The sequence below is a fragment of the Mytilus galloprovincialis genome, chromosome 8 (genome assembly GCF_965363235.1).
Source record: "Mytilus galloprovincialis chromosome 8, xbMytGall1.hap1.1, whole genome shotgun sequence".
Classification (NCBI taxonomy): Eukaryota; Metazoa; Mollusca; class Bivalvia; order Mytilida; family Mytilidae; genus Mytilus; species Mytilus galloprovincialis.
Window position 1 is genome coordinate 16,630,181 of NC_134845.1, and position 22,982 is coordinate 16,653,162.

General features: G+C 32.3%; 1 protein-coding gene across 1 annotated transcript; it reads left to right on the plus strand.

Annotated features, from left to right (window-relative positions):
* The first annotated feature begins 5,293 nt into the window (after positions 1 to 5,293).
* Positions 5,294 to 10,879, plus strand: LOC143043142 (uncharacterized). The gene is made up of 4 exons (XM_076215585.1): positions 5,294 to 5,369; positions 7,863 to 8,004; positions 8,851 to 8,937; positions 10,714 to 10,879. Exons 1-4 carry the CDS (start codon positions 5,349 to 5,351, stop codon positions 10,842 to 10,844), a joined length of 381 nt encoding a protein of 126 aa, XP_076071700.1. The 5' UTR covers positions 5,294 to 5,348; the 3' UTR covers positions 10,845 to 10,879.
* The last annotated feature ends 12,103 nt before the right edge of the window (positions 10,880 to 22,982 follow it).

Genomic DNA, 22,982 nt, shown 5'->3' on the forward strand with positions numbered 1-22,982 from the left:
AAATACATACCTCTTTTGGGAAAATACATAAGACACTCCGTTTTGTTAACCTACTGTTCCAAGGTTTAATTCCCATACTACATCGCGCAACTTTGTCAAGCTTATAAGTCACAAAGAGGCAGACACATAGCATTTGTATCATAAAACAACTACTTAGGGTACTACGCAATTGTATTAAGTGTCCAAATTGTTTCCACAAATGTTAACTAGCGAATTAGACTTATTGTACTTATGTTAGCAACACAACGGGTGTCACATGTGGATCAGTCTTTGGCTTTCTATGTTGGGTTTTGTATACTGTTGTTTGTCTTTTTGTCTTTTACATTTTTTGCCATGTTGTTTCCAGTTTATGTTTGACGTATGAGTTTGAATATTCCTATGACTTATTTCGCCTCCTCTCTTTTAGGAAATGATATCTTTATTACATTGTAAGTACAGCATTTTTCATGCAACCACAATAAAATAACAGGCATTGGTCTCTGGACTAAAATGATCTATTTACCTTATAAAACACGTGTTATATTTAGGTATGAAATTTTTTATTCAGTCAGCAGTGTCTTGGAATGAAAATCGTGCAATTCTACATTTTTAACCTTTCTTTCCGAATTTATATAAATTATGTCCATTTTCATATGTCTGATTTCCTTCTACGGCGTATATAGAAGGTAACTATATTGTACTATGCTTTTTTAAATTATAGTATGATATAATGTAAAAGAATTCTATGCGATTGTCATACAAGTGAGAGGTTTAGCTAGTGATAAAACCAGATTGAATCTACCAGTTTCTACATAAGGAAATGCATGTTAAAGGTTAGGAATAGGAGAGTTGTTTTCCATTCGATTGGTGTTTTTGAGCTTTTGATTTTGCCATTTAAAAACGGACTTTCCATTTTGAATTTTCCTTGGAATTTGGAATTTGTTTTATTCTACTTATTACACCAGTCCTTCTACGGACTTTTTTCATTGTAAGCGTATTCAAATACCGTTATCCTCTCGGATTTGTTTCAATTGTTGTAACCACAACCCGGTCTATTTTCCCCGAATGTGACATAACGGACAGAGACTCACCATCGACATAAGCAGCATGACTAGTGTCGCATCTGGAACATGATATATTTACTCTTTCGGATCTCCTGATATAACTCAAAGTTTGTTTGTTGAAATCGTGTTTCCTCGGCTTTTGGTTTTCAATGTATTGTTTTGTGGTCTTTTTTCAGCTTTTCATCTTCGTGCGTAAGGTAATCAAGTAGGATATAACGCAGAACAGCAAACTGTATTGTTTGTTGTGAAATGCATGTCCTAGGTCAGGGGGAGGGTTTGGCGCCAGCAAACATATTTAACCACGCCACATTATGTATGTGCCTGTCAAAAGTCAATAGCTTATAATTTAGAAGTTGTCGTTTGTTGTTGTACATCATATTTGTTTTTATTGTTTTGTATAAAAATCAGGCCTTGAGATTTCTCGTTTTAATTGTTTTACATTGCAGTTAAAAAAATGTATGTAAATTATCTCGAAATTAATTTTAACTTATAAAAAATTAATTCTTGTAATGACATTGACAGTGATAAGGTTTATTGGTTCTAAAAAGTAAAATCACAAAAATACTGAACTTAGAGGAAAATCAATTCGGAAAGTCCATAATCACATGGCAAAATCAAATAACAAAACGCATCAAAAACGAATGGACAAGAACTGTCATATTCCTGACTTGGTACAGGCATTTTCAAATGTAGAAAATGGTGGATTAAACCTTGTTTTATAACGCTAAACCTCTCACTTTGATGACAGTCTCATCAAATTCCGTTATATTTACATTGATGTGTTAACTAAACAGACACAATAAATAAAATAGTCAAAATATGGGTACATCAGTCATCATCGTATAACAATTTAAAAGGAACAATTTAACAGAACACAAAAACATATATCTACAAACACATTTATTGATTTGTGTGTCTGACGGCAGAAAATTTTATACGTCACATAAATTTGTCGTTCAATGTGCATACGATCAATTCTAAAATTTACATAGGCAATGTTAGCATATAGGGTTAAAAATTAAAAGTATGTAAGAATAAATTTCAGAAATAGACCGAGATTGAAAATAATTCAAAAGTTATATATAGAATTTATCGTATAACAATTTTAAAAGGAACAATTTAACAGAACACAAAAACATCTATCTATTTATAAAAGAACAAAACGCGTTCACCTAAAAGGCAAACCGAAATTTAAAGTGCCTACTAGTCTAAAAGTTTGCAAATTATTTTCTACGGAAGCCCATTTCAGACCTATCAAACAAAAGTACAGCTCGTTATTATTAATTCGCTAATACACATTAAATTTTTTATGTGACCAGAGCAAATTATTGTCGAACCTCTTCTTATTTCTATGAACCAGTAGTCTCATATGCAGTTAAAAAATATTCATTTGTTATTATAGTGATAATCAATGGGTGATTTCAGAATGACCTTGTTATATGTCCAAGGTCTTTTATAACGGTCGAGGATGCCTGTATTGGCATGAGTCAACGCCGAGGGACATTACAGCCTTCAAGGCCACTATTACTGACCTAGGACAAATAACAAGGTTAATTTGAAAACACCAATTTCTTAACACTTTTAATAACCGAATCGTCAATGTGTAATATTATTTGTGGAGAAATTGAATATATATAATTATACCAAATGCAATATTCAAAAGAAACTTTCATTTTCCCCAGAAATGTATTTGAATAATGGCCCTGTTTAGTCATAATGGCCCTGTTTTTATTCAAAATGGCCCTGTTTATTCATAATGGCCCTGTATTAATGCCCTGTTAGTCTGTAATGGACGAGTTTTGTTTTATTAATAATGGGGCAGATTCATACATAACTCCTTAAACTGGTTAATAAACAACGTTAAAGCTCAGATATAAATTTGACAGGATATAACTGATCGGTATTGACGCAATGTCACAGAAGCATGTGTTCTGCCGAGGAAAATATAAAAAAAATGCCTTTGCTCTGACGTTGTTGGATCGAATTTAAGACAATAGATACATAGCTGTAGATATATTATCCGCAAGCACTGTGTTGGTTTTAAAATTTCAATTCCGTATCATGACTTATAACAGTATAAATAAGAAGATGTGGTATAAGTGTCAATGCAACAACTCTCCATCCAAGTCACATTGTATAAAAAGGCCTAGAAATCTCAACGATATATAAGTTACATATCGAATGAAAAATAAGAGCCCTCAATTTAAGGGACCACAAACAAGAGGTTTAAACAATTGTGGTTTTGAGACAACAACACAGTAACAGAGCAGCAATACAATTTGTATGTAAACACTACGGAAAATATATAGTATACATGCTCTTACTTGTGGAAATTGCAAGCTGAAATATGTTAGAGATACAGGATAAAATTAATATTGGATCAAACTATCATTAGTCATTTAAACAGCTAGCACCACATTCTGTATTGTCCAAAGCAAGTTTGAAATGCTGTATCTTTGTTACCTGCTGAGATTTGAAGATGATGTCTAAAATGAAAAAAATCAAAAGGCTGTACTCACATACAAATAAGATGAGTTTATTTACAAATAAGAAATATTGAAAAGGTGCCATGTTTGTATAAAAAGTGAATATATTTCGTAAATTCTTATTATAGAAATATCCATTTTCAGTTCTGTAGTGGCCAAGTAGATTTATTTTTGCATGAAATATCACGTGATACAAACTCCAAAACTGTGTCTTTTTTTTAAAGAAATTTCAATACTAGACAAATGGCTTGCTCATTGTTCGTTTAAATGTATTTGTAAATCACAAACATTTAAGATAATAACACTGTGTGGGACAAATTTGCCATTCAGAATTGCAAGTGATACACAATAAAAACAGATAATGTTTCCCATATGATCTAACATGTCACTGTTGTTACTATTGTCACTACAGCTGATTAAAAGTACATAGAATATTAGAATTTCCCACAGGAAAATTTAAAGTTCCTATTGGAAAAAGTACTTTTCTCATGGGAATTTTCAGGTTTCCATGGGAAAACATGAATACAAAAAGTTACCATGGGAATTTAACTTCTCCTATGGGAACAATTTATCCTCCCATGGGAATAATTCTTCATATATTTTTCAAAGGGAACATTTTTTCCTTTTAAATGTTTTTTCTCCTAGAAAAATTGAAATTTGTTGAAAATACAGGATTTATATTAAATTATTGCAGTAAGTAGGTTTTCTACAAGATATCAATATGGTTTCGTACCAAAAGTTGCACTCAACATGAAACTTCAATAAAACTCTGATTATCCAGTGAACTATGAAGCAATGATCAGTAAGTTTTTAAATTAAGTTGTGCGTGTGTGTTGTGATAACAAAATATTTTTTTTGCAACATTTATGTTCACTTTGATTCTTTCGTTTACCGTACATTTTTATTCAATTGAAACCTTAGTTAACGTATGTTTTAAAAGGATACTACTACAATTGATAACAAGAGAGATGTAGATGGGATGTTAGAAGTTAAAAGCATTTAAAAATATTTCGTTAAATGCGGTAAGATAAATTTGCATCCTATAATCATTTTGACATGATTTCGTGTATGTTTTAATTAGATGTTACATGTTGCTGTCATTTTTTCAAGACCATAAGGACCAGCATGAGCTGTTGCAATCACTGGCGTCCATAGAACGATATTTTCCCAAAAATATTCTTCGAAGATATTTGGTCAATGGGAACCAAATATGACCATAATCAACCTAAGAATAGTTTAAAAACAATATGTCCAATGATCCTGCATGCCTGCCAACAAGAAAGCGGTCAAATGCAAAAAAGAATCTCCTCATACATTGGAGGTAGTTTTATAACGAGAAAATCTGACATGTCAAAATTGTTCAAAATGTCAAGATCTACCTGCTCTACATCTTTCTCATGCAGCAAATTTTGTGGTAATATTAAATATAATCCACTACTTTTAATCTTAGTTACGAAATGTGCTGAATTTTGATGTCTTTGATACAAATAGAAATACAGGCTATGGCATTTGTATGCTTTCAATATTAAAGTTTACTTGTGAAAAAAACATAGCCGATTACTTATAAGACATGATATACTATGATGTTTCTTGACGATACAATGCAAATAATAAAATAAAACCGCTACTGTGCCAAGAGTCTCACCATTGATTCAGTGGCTATCACAAGAAATAGTCTGAACTCAAGAAGATAACAATATTTATTCGTGCAGATTGTATGGTTCCGTGATAAATGTGGTTATTAAAATGCCCACTTTTGTAAATATATTATGATTAGAAGTATGTATGAACTTCAGTTGAAGATAAGGATATACAGAAAATGAAGTATTTCATTGTACTTGTAAGTATGTTTGACTTTTTTTAGATTGTGATCTTCAGCATACCACTAAAGCATTTCCGCCAACAGACTTCTGAATTGGCAGCATTGACGAGAAAAATTATTTTCAAAATGCGCATCTTCTTGAAAGGATTATGTTGTCTTTTTATCACAATGTGTTGTACCACTTTACATTGAAAAAAGAATGTTTATGGAAAGAAAGCATTGATGACATGCACATTTCACATACATTATTGATCATATTGCAATTTTTGAATTGATGAATATTGAATAAATTCGTATGATCTTTTGATTGTTAACAATGAAATTGATAAATATTGAAAACCTCATGTTACAAAGCTAGACTTTTAGTTTCTTAATAATTTTTAAATTTATCAACGAAAAATTTAAGCAAGGTACTTTATTAATCATGTCAGTTTATAAGCACTGACTATTAAGATGATGCCTCATTAAGGTCACAAATACGATGTAAACACCACCGTACTATTAATATCCTGTAAATTAGCTGAAATCAGCTATGTAACATATAACATTTAAAAAAAAAAAACTTTATTTTTTTAGAAATACTAAGGATTGTCTACCACAGGAATAGATTGCCTTAGCTGTATTTAACAGAACCGTTCGAAAATTTTAGTCCTCAATGCTCTTCCATTGAAGTTCGTTCTTTACGTTGTCTACATTATAAGAGCGCGTCACTGATGAGTGTTTCGTACACGAAACGCGCAAACTGCAATAGGTAGATACACAATCTGTTATCATACCTCTTTATAATCTCTAAACTCAGCATTGGAAAAAAAACCCATCAAAATATAGCATGCACAAGGACTAGATGTGATAAAAATAATATTTTTAGGTCCCGCGAATTTGAAAATCAGAAGGTATCATAAATCTATAAAAAATATTCTTCAGAGGTTATCAGACAAAATAAAAATAAGAAGATGTAGTATGATTTCCTATGAAACAACTCCCCACAAGACATTATGCAAGAGACCAAATGACAAAAAAATGAACAACTATAGATCACCGAATTGCCTTCAAGTACCATAACCATACCGCAAAGTCAGCCATAAAAGGCCCCGAAATGACAAATGCAAAACAATGCAAACCAGAAAACTAACGACCTGTTTTATGCACGAAAAAGTCTGTTAGACATCATCATTTATATTTTTAAAATAAAATCTTCTATATTTACATTGTATAAACTTCTTCAATTTAGTTATCGAAACCTGTAATAACTGCTAAAATCGTATCATTTTCAGATCTTGTCTCAAATATGTAAATTTTAGCCAATCCTTTACCAAAAAAGATATTTACTATAAGATGTATTTTATAAAGACGTTAATGTGTATTAAATTATTTTTTGGTAAGGTCCTTGTTCATATCCCTTGTGCAAAAAAAAGATGTGTGTAAAATTGCCATTGTAGGTTGATTATGTCAATTTCAACATCACTGTGACTTTTGTGCTCTAAAGTGTTTGGATTATTAATCTTCTCATTAATCAATAAACGAAGCATTATTTTGAATAGCTTGATTAATGTTACTAATTTGTTATTTCAGGGACCAAAAAATGGCTCTCATACATCCTTTAATATATCTGACCTTTGTCTCTAAATGCAACAGAGTGTGAAGGGATCACATTTCTATAAGTTATATTTACAGTACTTTTTAGGATTTGTAATATTTACAATATTTACAATATTCGCGTCCCGCATTGTTATTTTTGTACAAGCGCATCAAAGTACGGTATTTGAAAAAATGATTAGTAGAATGCAAAAGACAACATTATATTAAAATGCAAAAACGACGAGAAGACATTTATCAGTACATATATCATAGCAATTTGAAGACTGAGCAATACAAATTCACCAAAAAACCGAGGTAGAGTCAGTCAGGTCCTGCAGATGGTTTAAACTTCAATGCACCACTAGTCTCGTACCCGTCTTGTTGTTCTTGGCAAGGAAAATTCGGGTCATTTATCGCATTATATAATGCTACATTCGAATAGATGATGACAGTATTTTGGCTACAACTAGATCTAGAGGAACATACTAACATTCATGGTCATCCGTAACACAGATATTTAACAACGGTCAGTCCAATCTATATGGTGTCCATAACACTTTTTCGGCAATGACTGTTCTATATAGAACCTTTGGAAGCAGACAAATCATTTAAAGAAATCAAAATAGAAAACTCAAGCTTTGAAATATCGTTCCAACTCAAATCAGAAATATAAAAACAAATCAAAAAGAAATATATCGACAAAAGATGAAAAATAAATTTTGGACTTTAAGATTAGTAAAGCAGCCCTTTTGAATAATTTTTGCTTCTATTTGATAAAGTGTAGAGCCACAATCCCAAAAATCAATACTTGATATTTATTTTCTTAAGACAAAGGAACTTATTAAATTTAACAAGGATCGGCTATTCTTGTCTTCCTCGAAAAATGTTTGTCTACATTATACAAACTAACTGCGTCATTTACTTTCTTTGTAGTGTGTATTAGAAATTGTGTGGTGTACCAATTATCATTTAAGAAGAAATACCAAATGTACCATATCACATGACTGTCCTTCCTCCGCACCTTGCTGTAGAGATGCTAACAATCAAAAACTTCCTCACCAGCTAGGATATTTTCGTAAGTAATTGCTTTACTGTTTACAATATCTCTTACTAGTAAGAAGTCAGATTTATCAATCCTGGAATGGCAAACTTGTCCCGCAGAGTGTGTAGGTATAATGTATTAACGTAAGTGTAAATACTAAAAAAACTTATAAACTTACCGAGAGTGTCCAAAAGGAAATTTAACGTCTTGTTTTATTTTTTGGTTTAAAATCCGATCTAGCATAGTTATCGGTTACGAAGTAATATAGAGATTTTGACTTGTTCTGACATATTAAGTTTTTTATATTACTTTTATTATCTCTTATTATTTTTACACTTTCACTTGTTCAAACCATTTTCATAATTATTTTGTTTCAAATGCCACGTTTTATATCTACAAATTCCTTAATAATATAATAGTTTTTTTTATAAATTTCAAATCATATAAGAAACAGATTCTACAATTTTACCTTATTGTTATGATATTCATGAATTTTGTGTGCCTTATATGCAATAGAGATCTTGTAACCCTTCCGGAGTAGCTGCTTTTTTTTTGTGGTTGAGTTCGTTTTGCTTAGTCTTTAGTTTTGTATGTTATATCATGAAAGCTGTTGGTTTTCTTTTTTTGTCGTATTTCGCATTTTGTACGATATTGTCAGTCTCTCTTGGAATATTTAGTTTTGATTCCCCCTTATGTCTCTTTCGATAAATATCTTTCTTTTTTTCAATTTCAAGCTTTAAATTTCAAATGGGATTTCTTGAATGTCTCACTCGGGGAGTATATCTCGTAAAATATGTATTCAAATTGAAATAACATTATGAAAGGTCTGCAAATTGCCTTCTAATCTAAAATTGAATATATACCTCATTTACCCATTAGCTTCACCCCTAGATGGTGCAGTTGGAACTTGTTCCAGTGTTCTTGGAAAGAAGGGTGACGTTTGTGATTCTTGTGGATGCGAATCAGGTAAGTTTATTAAAAAGACATGAATGAGGCATACACATTATTACTTCATATTATACATGCGATATTGTTATACGCGTACAACAAAGGAAAGTCAATTAAATCGTTACTTAAAAAGAATATCTGAAGTAAAAGTAAAAGGTACAAAAAGGCCATGTTTTCCTTCTCTGTTTGCATTTTGCCAGAACTCACAGTATGGAAAAATGGAAGTTTTTTTTCTATTCGTGTAGTTTATAAGCGTTTTATCTTGATCAACATATTTCAACTTCAATGGATTTCTAATAAATGGCTATGTTTTTAAATGTAACAATGACAACGACAAAAACACTAAAAAGAAGAAAAATCTCCAGTACAAAAAGAAAGAGCGGTCCGGAAGTCTTCTTACAAGAAGTAAGTAGTTCCTTTTAAGATACGGCCGATACATGTAGTTAAAATAGAGTAGAAACAGAAACAAAATTCATTACAAACCACTATTCTGGAAGCTGGAGTTTCTAATTTAAAGTACATTCGCCCATGTTTATAGTTTAAAAGATCCTGTGCACATATCAAGAATAAATTAAGAACAGTCACACATTAGTACATCTTTATTCAGTCGATGTCACCAGTTTTTGCATCAAATGTTAAAAAGTGGACTGAATGTTTTAACATGTTTTCCGTTCTAATGTTTATTTTATACACTATAAAGGTATTGTCCTAGGTTAAAGTTGTCTTTTTGACATTGCTACATCTTTTATATTTCTATCATTTATATTGTGTCATAGATCAAACGTATTCGTTCAGTGTATATTTACATGTTTTTGATCGAGTTAAGCCATTTCAATTGTTAATTTATTGTATGTCTTAGATTTTTATGTTGTAATGTTACACCACTGTTTCAGTTTAGTGTGATGGTTGGCGTCTGTTAAAACCTTTTAACCCTGCGGCATTATGCACCTGTCCTAAGTGAAACCTGTTGTGCAGTGGTTGTCTTTTGTTGGTGTGTTTCTCGTTTCTCGTTTTTTATATATATATATATAATACCGATGGTTTTCTTGTTTGAATTGTTTTACTCTAGTCATTTTGAGGCCTTTTATAGCTTTCTATTCAGTGTGAGCCAAGACACCATGTTCAAGGCCGTACTTTGACTTATAATTGCTTACTTTTTTCACATTGTGACTTGGATGGATGTTTGTCTCATTAGCATTCATACCACATCGTCTTATTTATATGACACAAATTTCATATCTAATGATAACGATGTGTTTAATTGATTGATTGATTGATTGTTGGTGTTAAAAAACAACTTTTTCAGCACTATTGGCTATATGACGGCGACAAGTTTGTAATGGATGGAGGAAGCTGGAGATAACCACAAACCCTCACAGGGAAACTCAATACTAGTCAATTAAGATAAGAGTTGAATGCACCTGCCACATGCGGAATTCAAACTCATAACCTCTGTATTGACAGCTGGCTAGTGATTGCTGTAAATGAACTACTTGAACGACTCGGCCACCGAGGACTACGATTTGTTTAATGAAAACCGGTTAAATCAGATGATTATGACATGTATAGTGAAACGCTCATTAAAAAACAAATATATCCCATGATGAATGAACTATGCCAAAATATAGAGAAAAAAATCCAATAATGTTCATCATAACATTTGAAAATAACATCGCCTTCAATCTTTACAGACCATCTTAATTCTTTAGTAACATCATTTGTATTTCACTCAAATTAAAATCCCAAATAAATACATGTCGCTGTATCTATTGATATCTTTGTATTATTCTATAGGTTATAAATGTTATCGACCAGTGTCTGGGAGATGCTGTCCTCCAATGAGATGTTATAATGCCACGTGGGTAGAACAGCAACAACATTACTGGGCTAATTGTAACCCGGTAACATGTTTTTATCCTCCATAATTCATACCATAACAAAATAAAAATACAAAACCGCGTATGCATAGTTAACTATTTTAAAAGGTCGAGAACTCTAGATTTCCTGACGTCAGAATAAATTTGCATAGTAATTTTCAAAATACAAGGCCAAAAATGTCCTTGAAACACTGACCAATCGACTCAATGAACTACAATGCATTGTGGGCTACTACGAGTTTATTACAACTCGAAAACACGTGGAATTAGTGAAAAGACTGTCAACTAATATAGTGTCTGTGACTCTCAAAATAAATGTTTTTGTTCTGCGAACATGTTCATTGTAAAATATATAACATAATCTTCAATTTGCAAGCTCAGATTTAAAAGGTATTGGTTACGAGCTTCACTGTTCGACTTTCTTTCTCGCCTTAAAAAAGTAGTTAAACATTTTTTTCCCCATTTTTATGCATTGTACCTGTGCAATAATTTCACGGCGTGAAACCGTGAAATTTCGGATGAAATGATCACTGTCAAGTATGAAAATTTTGTTATCTCTTTTAAACATATATAATGTCATTCCAAAGCATTTCTGCCTCGAAAAAACACGAAACTGGCACAAAAACACTTCTATATGTACTGGATGTTTAAACTTTTATCAGGATCTGAACATCATAATATTCAGTATGCTAAAAATAAGTGTTATAAAAGCTCGGGCGGCAAATAACTTATCATATTGTGTATAGTTTCATCACTCGATTAATAAAATTGAGAATGGAAATGGGGAATGTGTCAAAGAGACAAGAACCGACCATTGAACAGACAACAACAGATTCCGTCAGAGGTATTTTTATCGTTCGGCTGCTGTCCTATTGACGCATGAGCAATATCTTCGACTTTATAAAACCTCTGGATCATAGTGGATGCAATGTTACCTATTAAGTTAGAAATACAACGATGAGGTATGAGTGCCAAATGAGTCATCTTTCCATTCAAGACACAATCTAGTAAAGTAAGCAATCATATTAGGTTTGTTGCTAAAAAGTAAGCTATAAAAGGAACCAAACATTATCTGTGTTAACAACATAAAAAAAACCCAAAAAAACGGCCTTATTTCATATACAAAAATAGAAATTTTTATATCCAATATGAAAGAAATATAGTAGGTTTAGGTCTAACGCTGCGATTTTCACAAAACATATCAAAGTTCCCACGTTGTCGAACATAAACAGGATAACATCATTAATGATTTTATTGAGATTGACAAATGGTCGAGGTCGAGTCCGTTAAAAATTTTAAAAAAATCTACTATCTCCATTTGACAAAAATCTTAGCAAAGACGAAAACAATATGAAACTACAGTTGTTTGCCCCTACCGTCAGAGCAAAGGGAAATGTTTGAAGTCCCAAATACTGAATTATGTCAAAAACCAATATTTATAGATTTTGTAAACACTGTCATGTATGAAATTAAATATTTCATAATGGAAACCCGAACTTCTGAGGGATGTTTATATACAAAAATAAGGAGATGGGGTATGATTGCCAAATGGGACAACTAAGCACAAATGAAGTGGATTAAGTAATGATTGGCGACTGCAATGCCTTCAACAATGAGCAAAACCCATACCGTATAGTCGGCTATAAATGGCCCCGATTGATGATTATACGCTATTGTTTCTTAAAGACAAATATATAAACACATTTTTTCATCGATTTAAATTACTTTTTGAACATAAAAGTAGGTACAATATCAACAAAAAAATTATGAAAACTTAAAAAGTTTAGTGACCCAATCAGATACTTGACAAACTCTAAGTCTTCGTCTTTTGTATGAACACAAAATGCATGGATCACATATTTCTCTTTAACTATCTATACGAAAGTTGCTGCACTCAAAAGACATGAATATTAGAATCGGCTGTTATCGACGGCTAGCTTTACACTTGAATGTTTGTCTTATGGGTAATTGGTTTTTCACTGTTGTTTCGTTGCTGTCTGGTGGACGAATACATGGAATCTGAATGTCATCATCAAACATGTAAATAACTATATATCTGGTAATTAAAAACACTTGGTTCTTCGCATATAAACAACTCTTCATTAATCTGAGCATGGAACGAATACTTTATATCACGGACTATAAATGTGGATACAAAAAAATGACAAACTAAGCGAAATAGTTAATCCCGCATTGCACGAAAAAATGTGTTGTATTTCAGTAAGTAGCACGTGTTCTCGGTTGATTGTATACACGTAGTAGTCCATAATGCATTGTTTCTCATTTAGTGGATTGGTAAAAAAACCAGGTTACAATAAATTGCGTCACACGTAAATAAATAATTACCCGTGCGAGACCATAACTATGCTAATTTATGCATTTCCATATAAGGTAGTGTTCCTGACCTGTTTAAGGCGGAGAAAAAAATGTAAACTTTTGTAAGCAATCGGTTCTATTTCCTAGAGCCAGTTTTTCACTTTTCCCGAACTAATACTTATTTCTTCTTTGTTAGTGTTCGTTTTATCACAATTTTTCATTGATCAAAATTTGATTATGACGTCATATTTTCTTGCCTTCCTCTGATCTAGTAATTATCGTATGTACCCTCTTCGTTGTTTATCGCATACACGCTTCTTTCGCGCTTATTTTGATAAGGAAAATACCTACTTTATTGTACCAAATCGTTATGATCCGGTTGAATACCTTGTAAATATGACAAGAGAGGGGGGAAGATACCTAATTAAACGGACATTCAAACTCATAAGTGGATGACAAACTTTTAACGCCATGTCAATAACCAAAAACGACTATAAGACAAACAACAGTATGCACAACACAACGTAGAAAACAACTTTCGTTTGTTATTTTGTATATGCGAAAATAATTTTCAGATATGCAGTTTCCCCTGTATGTCTTTTTTGGCGGCGCTTTTGAAAAGTGTCTACATCAAATGGACAGATGTTTAAAAAATATACTGTATAAACATTAATTTTCGTGGGGTTAACATTTCGTGGTTTTGTATCCAAAAGTAAGTTCGTGAGGATTATTTTTGTGTTTTTAAGTTGAGAAAAAAATTATGTAAATGCAACTTTATAATTGACAAATTGAATACTCAATAAAACTGATCTTAACTTTCTCCGTTGGTAAAATCAGTAATTGCATTTCATAGGAACAGTGAACACTAATTAAGTGTTGTTAACTGCACAGGCTAACTGGCTTTTACACACCTTTGGTGTTTTATCTCAGGACAATTATTGTGTAATAAATGTATTCCGACTTGAGGGCATTACAGACGCATTAGACTTTTTATTGATATTGATTGACAGTCATTGATCATTATTTATTACTGAACAAACAAAAGATTAGGATTATCATCTGACTTAAAGCAAACGTTTTCATATCGTTGTCTAATCAATTAAGCTATTAATTTCATTGTATGCATCTATGTACATCATTTATATAATTTATATAATGTTATGATTTTTTAGATCATAAACTAATGTAAATCTACAGTTAAATTTTCGTTGGGGTTTTACTTTCTTAATTAAATCCCCAACGAAAAGTTCTGCTTTTACAGTATAGAATATCAAGGACCCTTAAGGGGGTTCTCGGGTCTAAATCATTTATATAGCATTTCTCTATATTTTTCTATACATGAACTTTATCTTATAGTTAACAGAAAAATAAAATAAAAAAGTGGGGTCACCGTTTATTTGCGCTCACAATCTGCTTTCAAAAGAAGCATACATTTTTGTAAAGGTGGTTTTTTTCTGTTGAAGTAATAGGAGAAATAAAGGTAATATTGAAAAAAAAGAAAGAAATTTATTACAGAAATCGCTCAAATTTTACAATAATTTAGTTTAAGTGCAGCTTATATGGAAATTATATTAAAAAATATAGGTCACCGATGAGTTAAAAAAGATATTTCAATTTTAAAGCCAAAAAATGGCATTTTTCCACCAAAGGGAGATAATTTGGAACTTTTTCAATGATGTATACATTTTAAAAGTCATCTGGGGCCAACACGAATTGTTTGTTTTGAATGATTTTTGTACCATATGATAAGTAACAACTACAAAAGGTAACAAATAAAATTTGAAATGAAAAACAAATATTTATTTTTTTTCTGAAATTTTTATACCCTCGAGCCTCCTTAAGTTAAAATTTGCTATTTATCATAAATGCAAATACTTACTTAACAATAGTCGTGATAACAAAATCATTTTAAGTGTGTACCTCTAATAACTGACTAATACATAACAAGAATAACATGAATTACCAAACATACTGGACATTACAACAGACCACACCAACTCCAGGCTCCTCCGGAAGAAATAGACGAACATACAAAGATGAACAACACCGAACTAAACATAGTGCAGATAGCATGTTTTGGTACACTATAAGAATAATGATATATGGTATGAGACAACTATCCACCAGATTTCATATAAAGTAGATGTAAGCAATTATAGGCAACATACGACCTTCAATAATGAGAAAAAAAGCATACAGTATAGTTGGCTATAAAAAAAAAACAATCATGAAAACTAAAAAACAACTGAATTGAGAAAACTAACGGCCTAATTAATAGCAAAACAATTTACGAAAAAAAAAATATGACAGACATGAACCAGCGACAACCACTGAACTACAGGCTCCTGATATGGGAATGGCACATAAAGAATGTGGCGGTATTAAACATGTTTGTAAGCGTTAAACCCTCTCCCTAAGAACAAACTATAAAAATCAATTGAAAAAGGATTCATTAATCAAGGCACAAAGCATACTGTGTGGTGGGGTTAAACCAATATTTTGTGCTTAAATACTTAAAATTTGCCTTTCTGACCCTTATGTCGTACATGTAAAGAACACAATGTAATTTTTGCACTGTGCAGAGTGCAGCTTTCTATCTGTTCCATCTAACATGGAATAAAGGATACAACAGATACAGTTCTCGTAGCTAAACTTACAAAGATCAACACAAGATGTATTAGTATAGACTATATTTTATACAATCGAATAGAAACGATGCAGAAAAAAAATTATCTGTTGAGAGGCTATAAATGATCAATCAGTAACATAACATATAACATAAAATTGTCAATGAGGGTGTGTTCAGAACACAACATTACCACACAACAAAAGATTTCAGGTTCCCAATTGTAAACTTTTCATTTCGATGTAGCAGTGCCTCCATATGGAGTATACATTTTACTTACTTCTACTTTGTACGATATTCCAGAACTTACGTTACCTATCACTATTTCCTTGATAGAGGGTTGCTGCTAACAAGGATGCTATTGAACAAAAGGTTCCAAGAGGTAAAGTTGGAGTCATCTTTTCAAAATATGAACAAAAATATGTCGTAGTTACACTCTCATTTTCTTTTTCGCGATTGCCGTAGTTACCTTCTCGTCCGTTCTCTATCTACCGTTTGTCGTAGTTAACTTCCCGTTCTCTTTCTCCCAATTGTTTCTCGTTATCCCGATTGTCAAAGTTACCTTCTCGCCCTCTTTCTCCTGATTGTTGTAGTTACTCTATCGTCCTCTTTCTCCTGAATGTCGTAGTTACCTTCTCATCCTCTTTCTCTCGATTGTTGTAGTTACCTTCTCGCCCTCTTTCTCGCGATTGTCGTAGTTACCTTCTCGCCCTCTTTCTCGCAATTGTCGTAGTTACCTTCTCGCCCTCTTTCTCGCGATTGTCGTAGTTACCTTCTCGCCCTCTTTCTCGCGATTGTCGTAGTTACCTTCTCGCCCTCTTTCTCGCGATTGTCGTAGTTACCTTCTCGTCCTCTTTCTCGCGATTGTCGTAGTTACCTTCTCGCCCTCTTTTTCGCGATTGTCGTAGTTACCTTCTCGCTCTCTTTCTCGCGATTGTCGTCAAAAGTTGCATCAGTCAAAAACTTAATACGGTTTTACAAGATATTTTTCGCTGGTGTGATGACAATAAAATGGCTGTAAATGTATCTAAAACGAAAGCTATATGCATTGGATCTAAACAAAAGCTTTCCGTTACATCGAATGAAAACATTAATATTGCTTTAAATGGACAACAAATTATAGAAAGTACATGTGAAAAAGTTCTAGGTGTTTTTATTGATGCATCTCTATCTTGGTCATCTCATATCGATTATATAATCAAAAAAGTTAACTCTTCTTTAGCTTTACTAAAAAGGATAAAGAAATATTTAAATCATAAAGCTAGACAAATGTACCATAACGCTTACGTTTTACCTCACTTAGATTATTGTTGTTCAATATGGGGAAACTGTAATAACTTTCTATTAGATAGTTTACTAAAACTGCAAAAAAGGGCAGCAAGAATAATTTTAGACGAACATGATTACACCAAACCTTCAAGAGAATTATTTCACGAATGTAACATTGTGCCAATCACACAAAGAATACTTTATCACAAATCATTACTAATGTATAAGGCAAAACATGGCTTAGCTCCAGAATATATGCCCAGTCTTATTGTATCAGCTTCTGCAAACCAAAAATATAATACGAGATTTTCATCCTCAGATAATTTTATTATTCCAAAACCAAATACAGAGTTGTATAAGTCTAGTTTCTCGTACAATGGACCAAAAGTGTGGAATTCTCTTCCTAATTCAATAAAAAAATCAAATACAGTATCAGAATTTAAACATAAATACAAATCTATGTACTTTTAACATTACCATCATATTTTTACTGTAATGCCATATCATAATTGTTTATTGTATTTTAAATTGTACATAATCTTTATTTACCATTTTTATTGATGCATTGTTTATTTGTTATGTAATTATTATTGTATTAAGAGAGCCTTATTGAAAATTGGTGTAATCCAAATGAGTTACTCTCTCTAAATAAAGATATTATTATTATTATTATTATTATTATTGTCGTAGTTACCTTCTCGCCCTCTTTCTCGCGATTGTCGTAGTTACCTTCTCGCCCTCTTTCTCGCGATTGTCGTAGTTACCTTCTCGCTCTCTTTCTCGCGATTGTCGTAGTTACCTTCTCGTCCTCTTTCTCGCGATTGTCGTAGTTCCCTTCTCGCCCTCTTTCTCGCGATTGTCGTAGTTACTTTCTCGCTCTCTTTCTCGCGATTGTCGTAGTTACCTTCTCGCCCTCTTTCTCGCGATTGTCGTAGTTACCTTCTCGCCCTCTGTCTCGCGATTGTCGTAGTTACCTTCTCGTCCTCTTTCTCGCGATTGTCGTAGTTACCTTCTCGCCCTCTTTCTCGCGATTGTCGTAGTTACCTTCTCGCTCTCTTTCTCGCGATTGTCGTAGTTACCTTCTCGCCCTCTTTCTCGCGATTGTCGTAGTTACCTTCTCGTCCTCTTTCTCGCGATTGTCGTAGTTACCTTCTCGTCCTCTTTCTCGCGATTGTCGTAGTTACCTTCTCGTCCTCTTTCTCGCGATTGTCATAGTTGCATCTTGTCTCCTTTCTCTCGTTTGTCGTTGTTACACACTTGTCCTCTTTCTCCCGATTGTCGTTGTTACACTTTCGTCCTCTTTCTCCAGATTGTGACATAAACTAATTTGTAAATGTAATGAACTACACGAAGGACTCCACTAGAGGAACAGGGTATACGTTATATGCCCTTCCAGAATGACTGCGATCAACCCAAGTGTTTTGGTGGAGCTTGATTCTTAAGTCTTATTGTTCAAATATTAAGAATGTTAGGTGATTTGTTTGTATCTTCATCTCCGTCTCTCGATTTATTTTTGCCATAGCGATATGAGTTTATATCGACTCAAGATTGAAATAAACAAAAGGTTTCTTTTGAAACTGACATCTTCCTCATAAAGTACATGAGATAAATTCAGGTATTTATTAAAATCAATATTGTCAAACAAATCAGACAAAAACTAAAGGATACTCATGCATCTTAATAATGTAGTTCTTTGGATTATAATCTTGAATTCTTTAAGATGTTATCAACTTATAAATAAATTTGGTGTATTTACTGTCTTCTGATTGGTTAAAATTATTAGTTTTATTTTCAATGTTGTCAATTTTTATGGCGACACGCCCACTCTGGCGTTGTGTATTCATACGTCATCATGTGTGTACGTTGTTATTGTTAATATAACATGTATAAACAATATAAAAAGTTCTTTGAACATTATTTTTGATAGACATTTACTTATAATGAATGGCAATAATTCATTTTGAATTTATTTAACCATCAAATATATTTTTGACTCTTCACATTTTACATAATCCGATTCGCGGATTATTCAATATGAAGAGTCAAAAATTTATTTTATGGTTCAATAAATTCAAAATAAATAATAGCCATTCATTAAATAAAAATACAATCAATGGCATTTCTATCCATTCTATACTTAATTTACTTTTCAATAAAGAACACAGGTTACAAATTTAATCTTCCGGACTGTACGTGCGTCCTGACAAAATCTTGAAAATACAACGCTCCCCTTTCCATTTGGCGAATTTTGATGAGACATAGACTGTATAAACTTCAATTGAAAATAACGATATAATGAAGGTACATTATTTCATTATACTGGTAGGTATAGTGTATTGTTACTTCAGTATGTGCATCGTCAGTCATTAAACCTTTTGCGTCAATGGACTTCTCATTTGGATTTGTTTGCGAGAAACTAATTTTCATAATTGGGATTTTTGTTCCAGTTTATTCAAGTATCAGTTTTTTTTAATCACCATATGTGCTATGCCATATTTCGTTAAACAAAATTCTTGCATGAATGCAAAGTTAAACGTATACAATAGAACATATTGCGATTTGTCTTTGATGAATATACAATAATTTATCACTCAGCAGAGCATGGCCCTTTAATTAAACAATGGCATTGATGGATGTTGAAAACCGCTTGATTCTTACTTGGAGTTTTAGGTTCATAATACTTTCTTAATTGATAAACGGAAAATTAAGATAAGTAACTTTATTTATCATACTTATGAACCGACTACTGAGGTAATGGTGGCATATATATACGTCACAGATACGATGTAAACATATTGTAAAAAGATGTGTATTTTAATACAGATGAACATAATACTGCACTTTGAAATTAGTGAAACAACCTTTTGGGAATAATTTCATTATTTTTCAAAAGTTATCGAATAATATTCTTTAAACAAATGCATGATGTGTATTGTATGATACAAATGAATATTACACCAAATTTAATATGGAGTGGCTATTCCTGTATTACGCCATTGCGAAAAACATTTTGAAATAAACCAAGCGATGAACCTTCTTTGTAGAGTGTAGTAGGAATTGTGTGGTGTACAACAAAAATGTAAAATCACAAAAATTCTGAAATCAGAGTTAAATTCAAACGGAAAGTCCCTGATCAAATGGCAAAATGTAAAGCTCAAATGCATAATACGAATGGACATCAATTGTCATATTCCTGACTTGGTACAGGCATTTTCTTTTGTAGAAACAGTGTTTTCATAGCGCTTAACCTCTCACTTGTGTGACAGTCTCAAATTATCATTTAAGAAGAAACACAACATGTACCAAGTCACGTCACTGTACTTCCACTGCACCTTGCTGTAGGGATGTACAAAATCGTATGCTTACTAGCCAGGATCACCTTGGTATGTTATCTATGTAAAATGAGTTGGTGCAATTGTAAGTATCGAAAGTTAGCACTGATTCTGAATAAGGAAAAAGATAACATGTAATTTAGTGTCTTGTTCTTGGTTTAGAAATGTTATATACCTTAGTTAAACGTTACTCAATAAAATAAGCTGATATCAAGGGTGATATACAAAAGGTCGGATCACGCAAAAAAAATAATCGACAAATTAGCATATCAATATAAACAAGAATATGAGGTATAATTACCAATGAGACAACACTCCATAAGAGACCAAATGACACAGAAATTTAGAATTATAGGTCACCGTACGGCCTTCAATAATTAGCAAATGACAAATATAATACAAATTCAAAAGAGAAAAATAGTGGCCTAATTTATGTAAAAAAAAAAAAAATGGACGAAAAACGAATATGTAACACATCAACCGACGACAACCACTAAGTTACAGTCTCCTGACCTGGGACAGGTACATACAGACAGAATGTGGCGGGGTTAAACATGTTAGCAGGATCCCAACTCTTCCCCTAACCTGGGAGTAAGTTCTTTTTACAATATATAAAAAAATATATTGATTCAGCTCCGTGTTGAAGGCCGTACATTAACCTATAATGGTTTACTTTTATAAATTGTTATTTGGATGGAGAGCTGTTTCATTGGCACTCACACCACATCTTCCTATATCTATATAAATTACCCATTGAATAAATACAATTTAAGAAAGATATTTAATTGGCTGCTATCATGATACATGTACATGTATGGTTGTTCCCCCCCACTTTAACCATATGCAATGAAATACATTTAAATGAAATAAATATAAAAACTGTCAAAATACATCCAACATATTTTTTTAATAATTTTTTTCTAATTGCTTATAAAATCAAACAGGGTCAGACCATTTTTATAATTATAGTATTTATATTGGCTAGTGTTTTTTCTTACAAATATTAGATACTTGTAGTATACAGTAAAATAATAAAAATACAGAATTTTACTGACAATTCCTAAAGGATTGTCCCTTGTCAAATGGCAAAACCAAAAAAAATCAAATACATCAAATGAAAGAAAACAATTGTCACATTCCTGAAGTGGTACAGGTTGTTCCTTATGTGTAAAACCAGATTTGAAGCAAATTAAACCTCTCACTTGAATGACAGTCGCATATAATAGCATTGAAAATAAAATTCATTAGAGGATCAGATAATACCATTTACCTCATTTATGTTATATTCATACACTATGTGTCTTCACTCTCTTTTCACTATCAATTGTTTAAATTAATAGAAATAAGAAGATTTGGTATCAGTGCTCATGAGACAACACTCCATCCAAGTCACAATGACTGTAAGGTAGCACAGTGCATATGTATGTAATCAGTATCTTCCATAGATTTGAATTTTATTGCCTATATTTCATATTTGGAAAATCAACAGGGACCAAAATGCCAAATTACACACCTAACTGTGGAGTTCTACCTAAAGAGCACCAAACGACTAGGGTAAAACAATTCAAACGGGAAACAATTTGTCAAACGTCGCATTCCAAATGTGACTTATAAAATGTCGCCCCCATCAGATACCTTACGTAAACATCGGTACTTAAATTGATGTGTCCGCAAATTGACTGATTATTCAATGATATGAATATTTCCTCATTTGCCTTTTAGTCATGCGTCTAGACCATTCAAATTGAACTTGTTTCAGTGCACTTGTAAAGACGGACGACATATGTGATTCTTATTGTGGATGTGAAGCTTATTCCGCTCCGTGTCGCTAGGTAAACTCAATTTGCGACAGTATATTCTACGTTTTACGAAGGCCAAGGTTAAAATACCATTTAGTTATCTCCTAAATACCATGGCTTAAAAAAACGACTACCAGACAAACAAAAGCATATTATACACAACGAAGAATTTTTTTCTCGTTTTTTATGAAGGGTATGTGAAAATATTGCCCAGTTATGCACACTCTCTTGTTTGTCCTGGTTTTCTTGGATGTCGGCACTTTTTAGAAGCATCAACCTTCAATGAGCAGGCTTTAAAAAATTGTATCATATAAAAAATATAATGGACGTTTAAGTTTTAACATGGTATACATCTTAAATGAAAGTTATTACATTTTAACATAAAACCTTGCAACAACATTACCTTTACTATTATACTCCTTATTTACTGACGTTAGAAGGATAACATCACATCAACATCAGGCTTATATGAAAGAATTAGAAGAGCATACATAAAACAAGCAAAACTATTTATTGACCAGATAGTCTGAACTAGCATAACATGTGGTGAACTAAAACATTTATGCTTAAATACGTGTGACTGCATATGGAGGATAAATTCATTTGGTTGGAAATATAGTCAAGAGGGGTGTTTTATGATAAGTTTATTTGATTCTGTGTCCTTGATATATTAGTGCTGCCTACAACGGTACTTAAGTAGAAGTAATCTTTTAGAATGATTTTACTCGTCATTACAAGTTGACCAAAGATGAACACGGCTATGTACAAATTGTCGTAATCACAATATTGATGCGGATTTGCAAAGGCTTGGTGTCGACAAGATAGGCACATTGTCGTTTGTTTA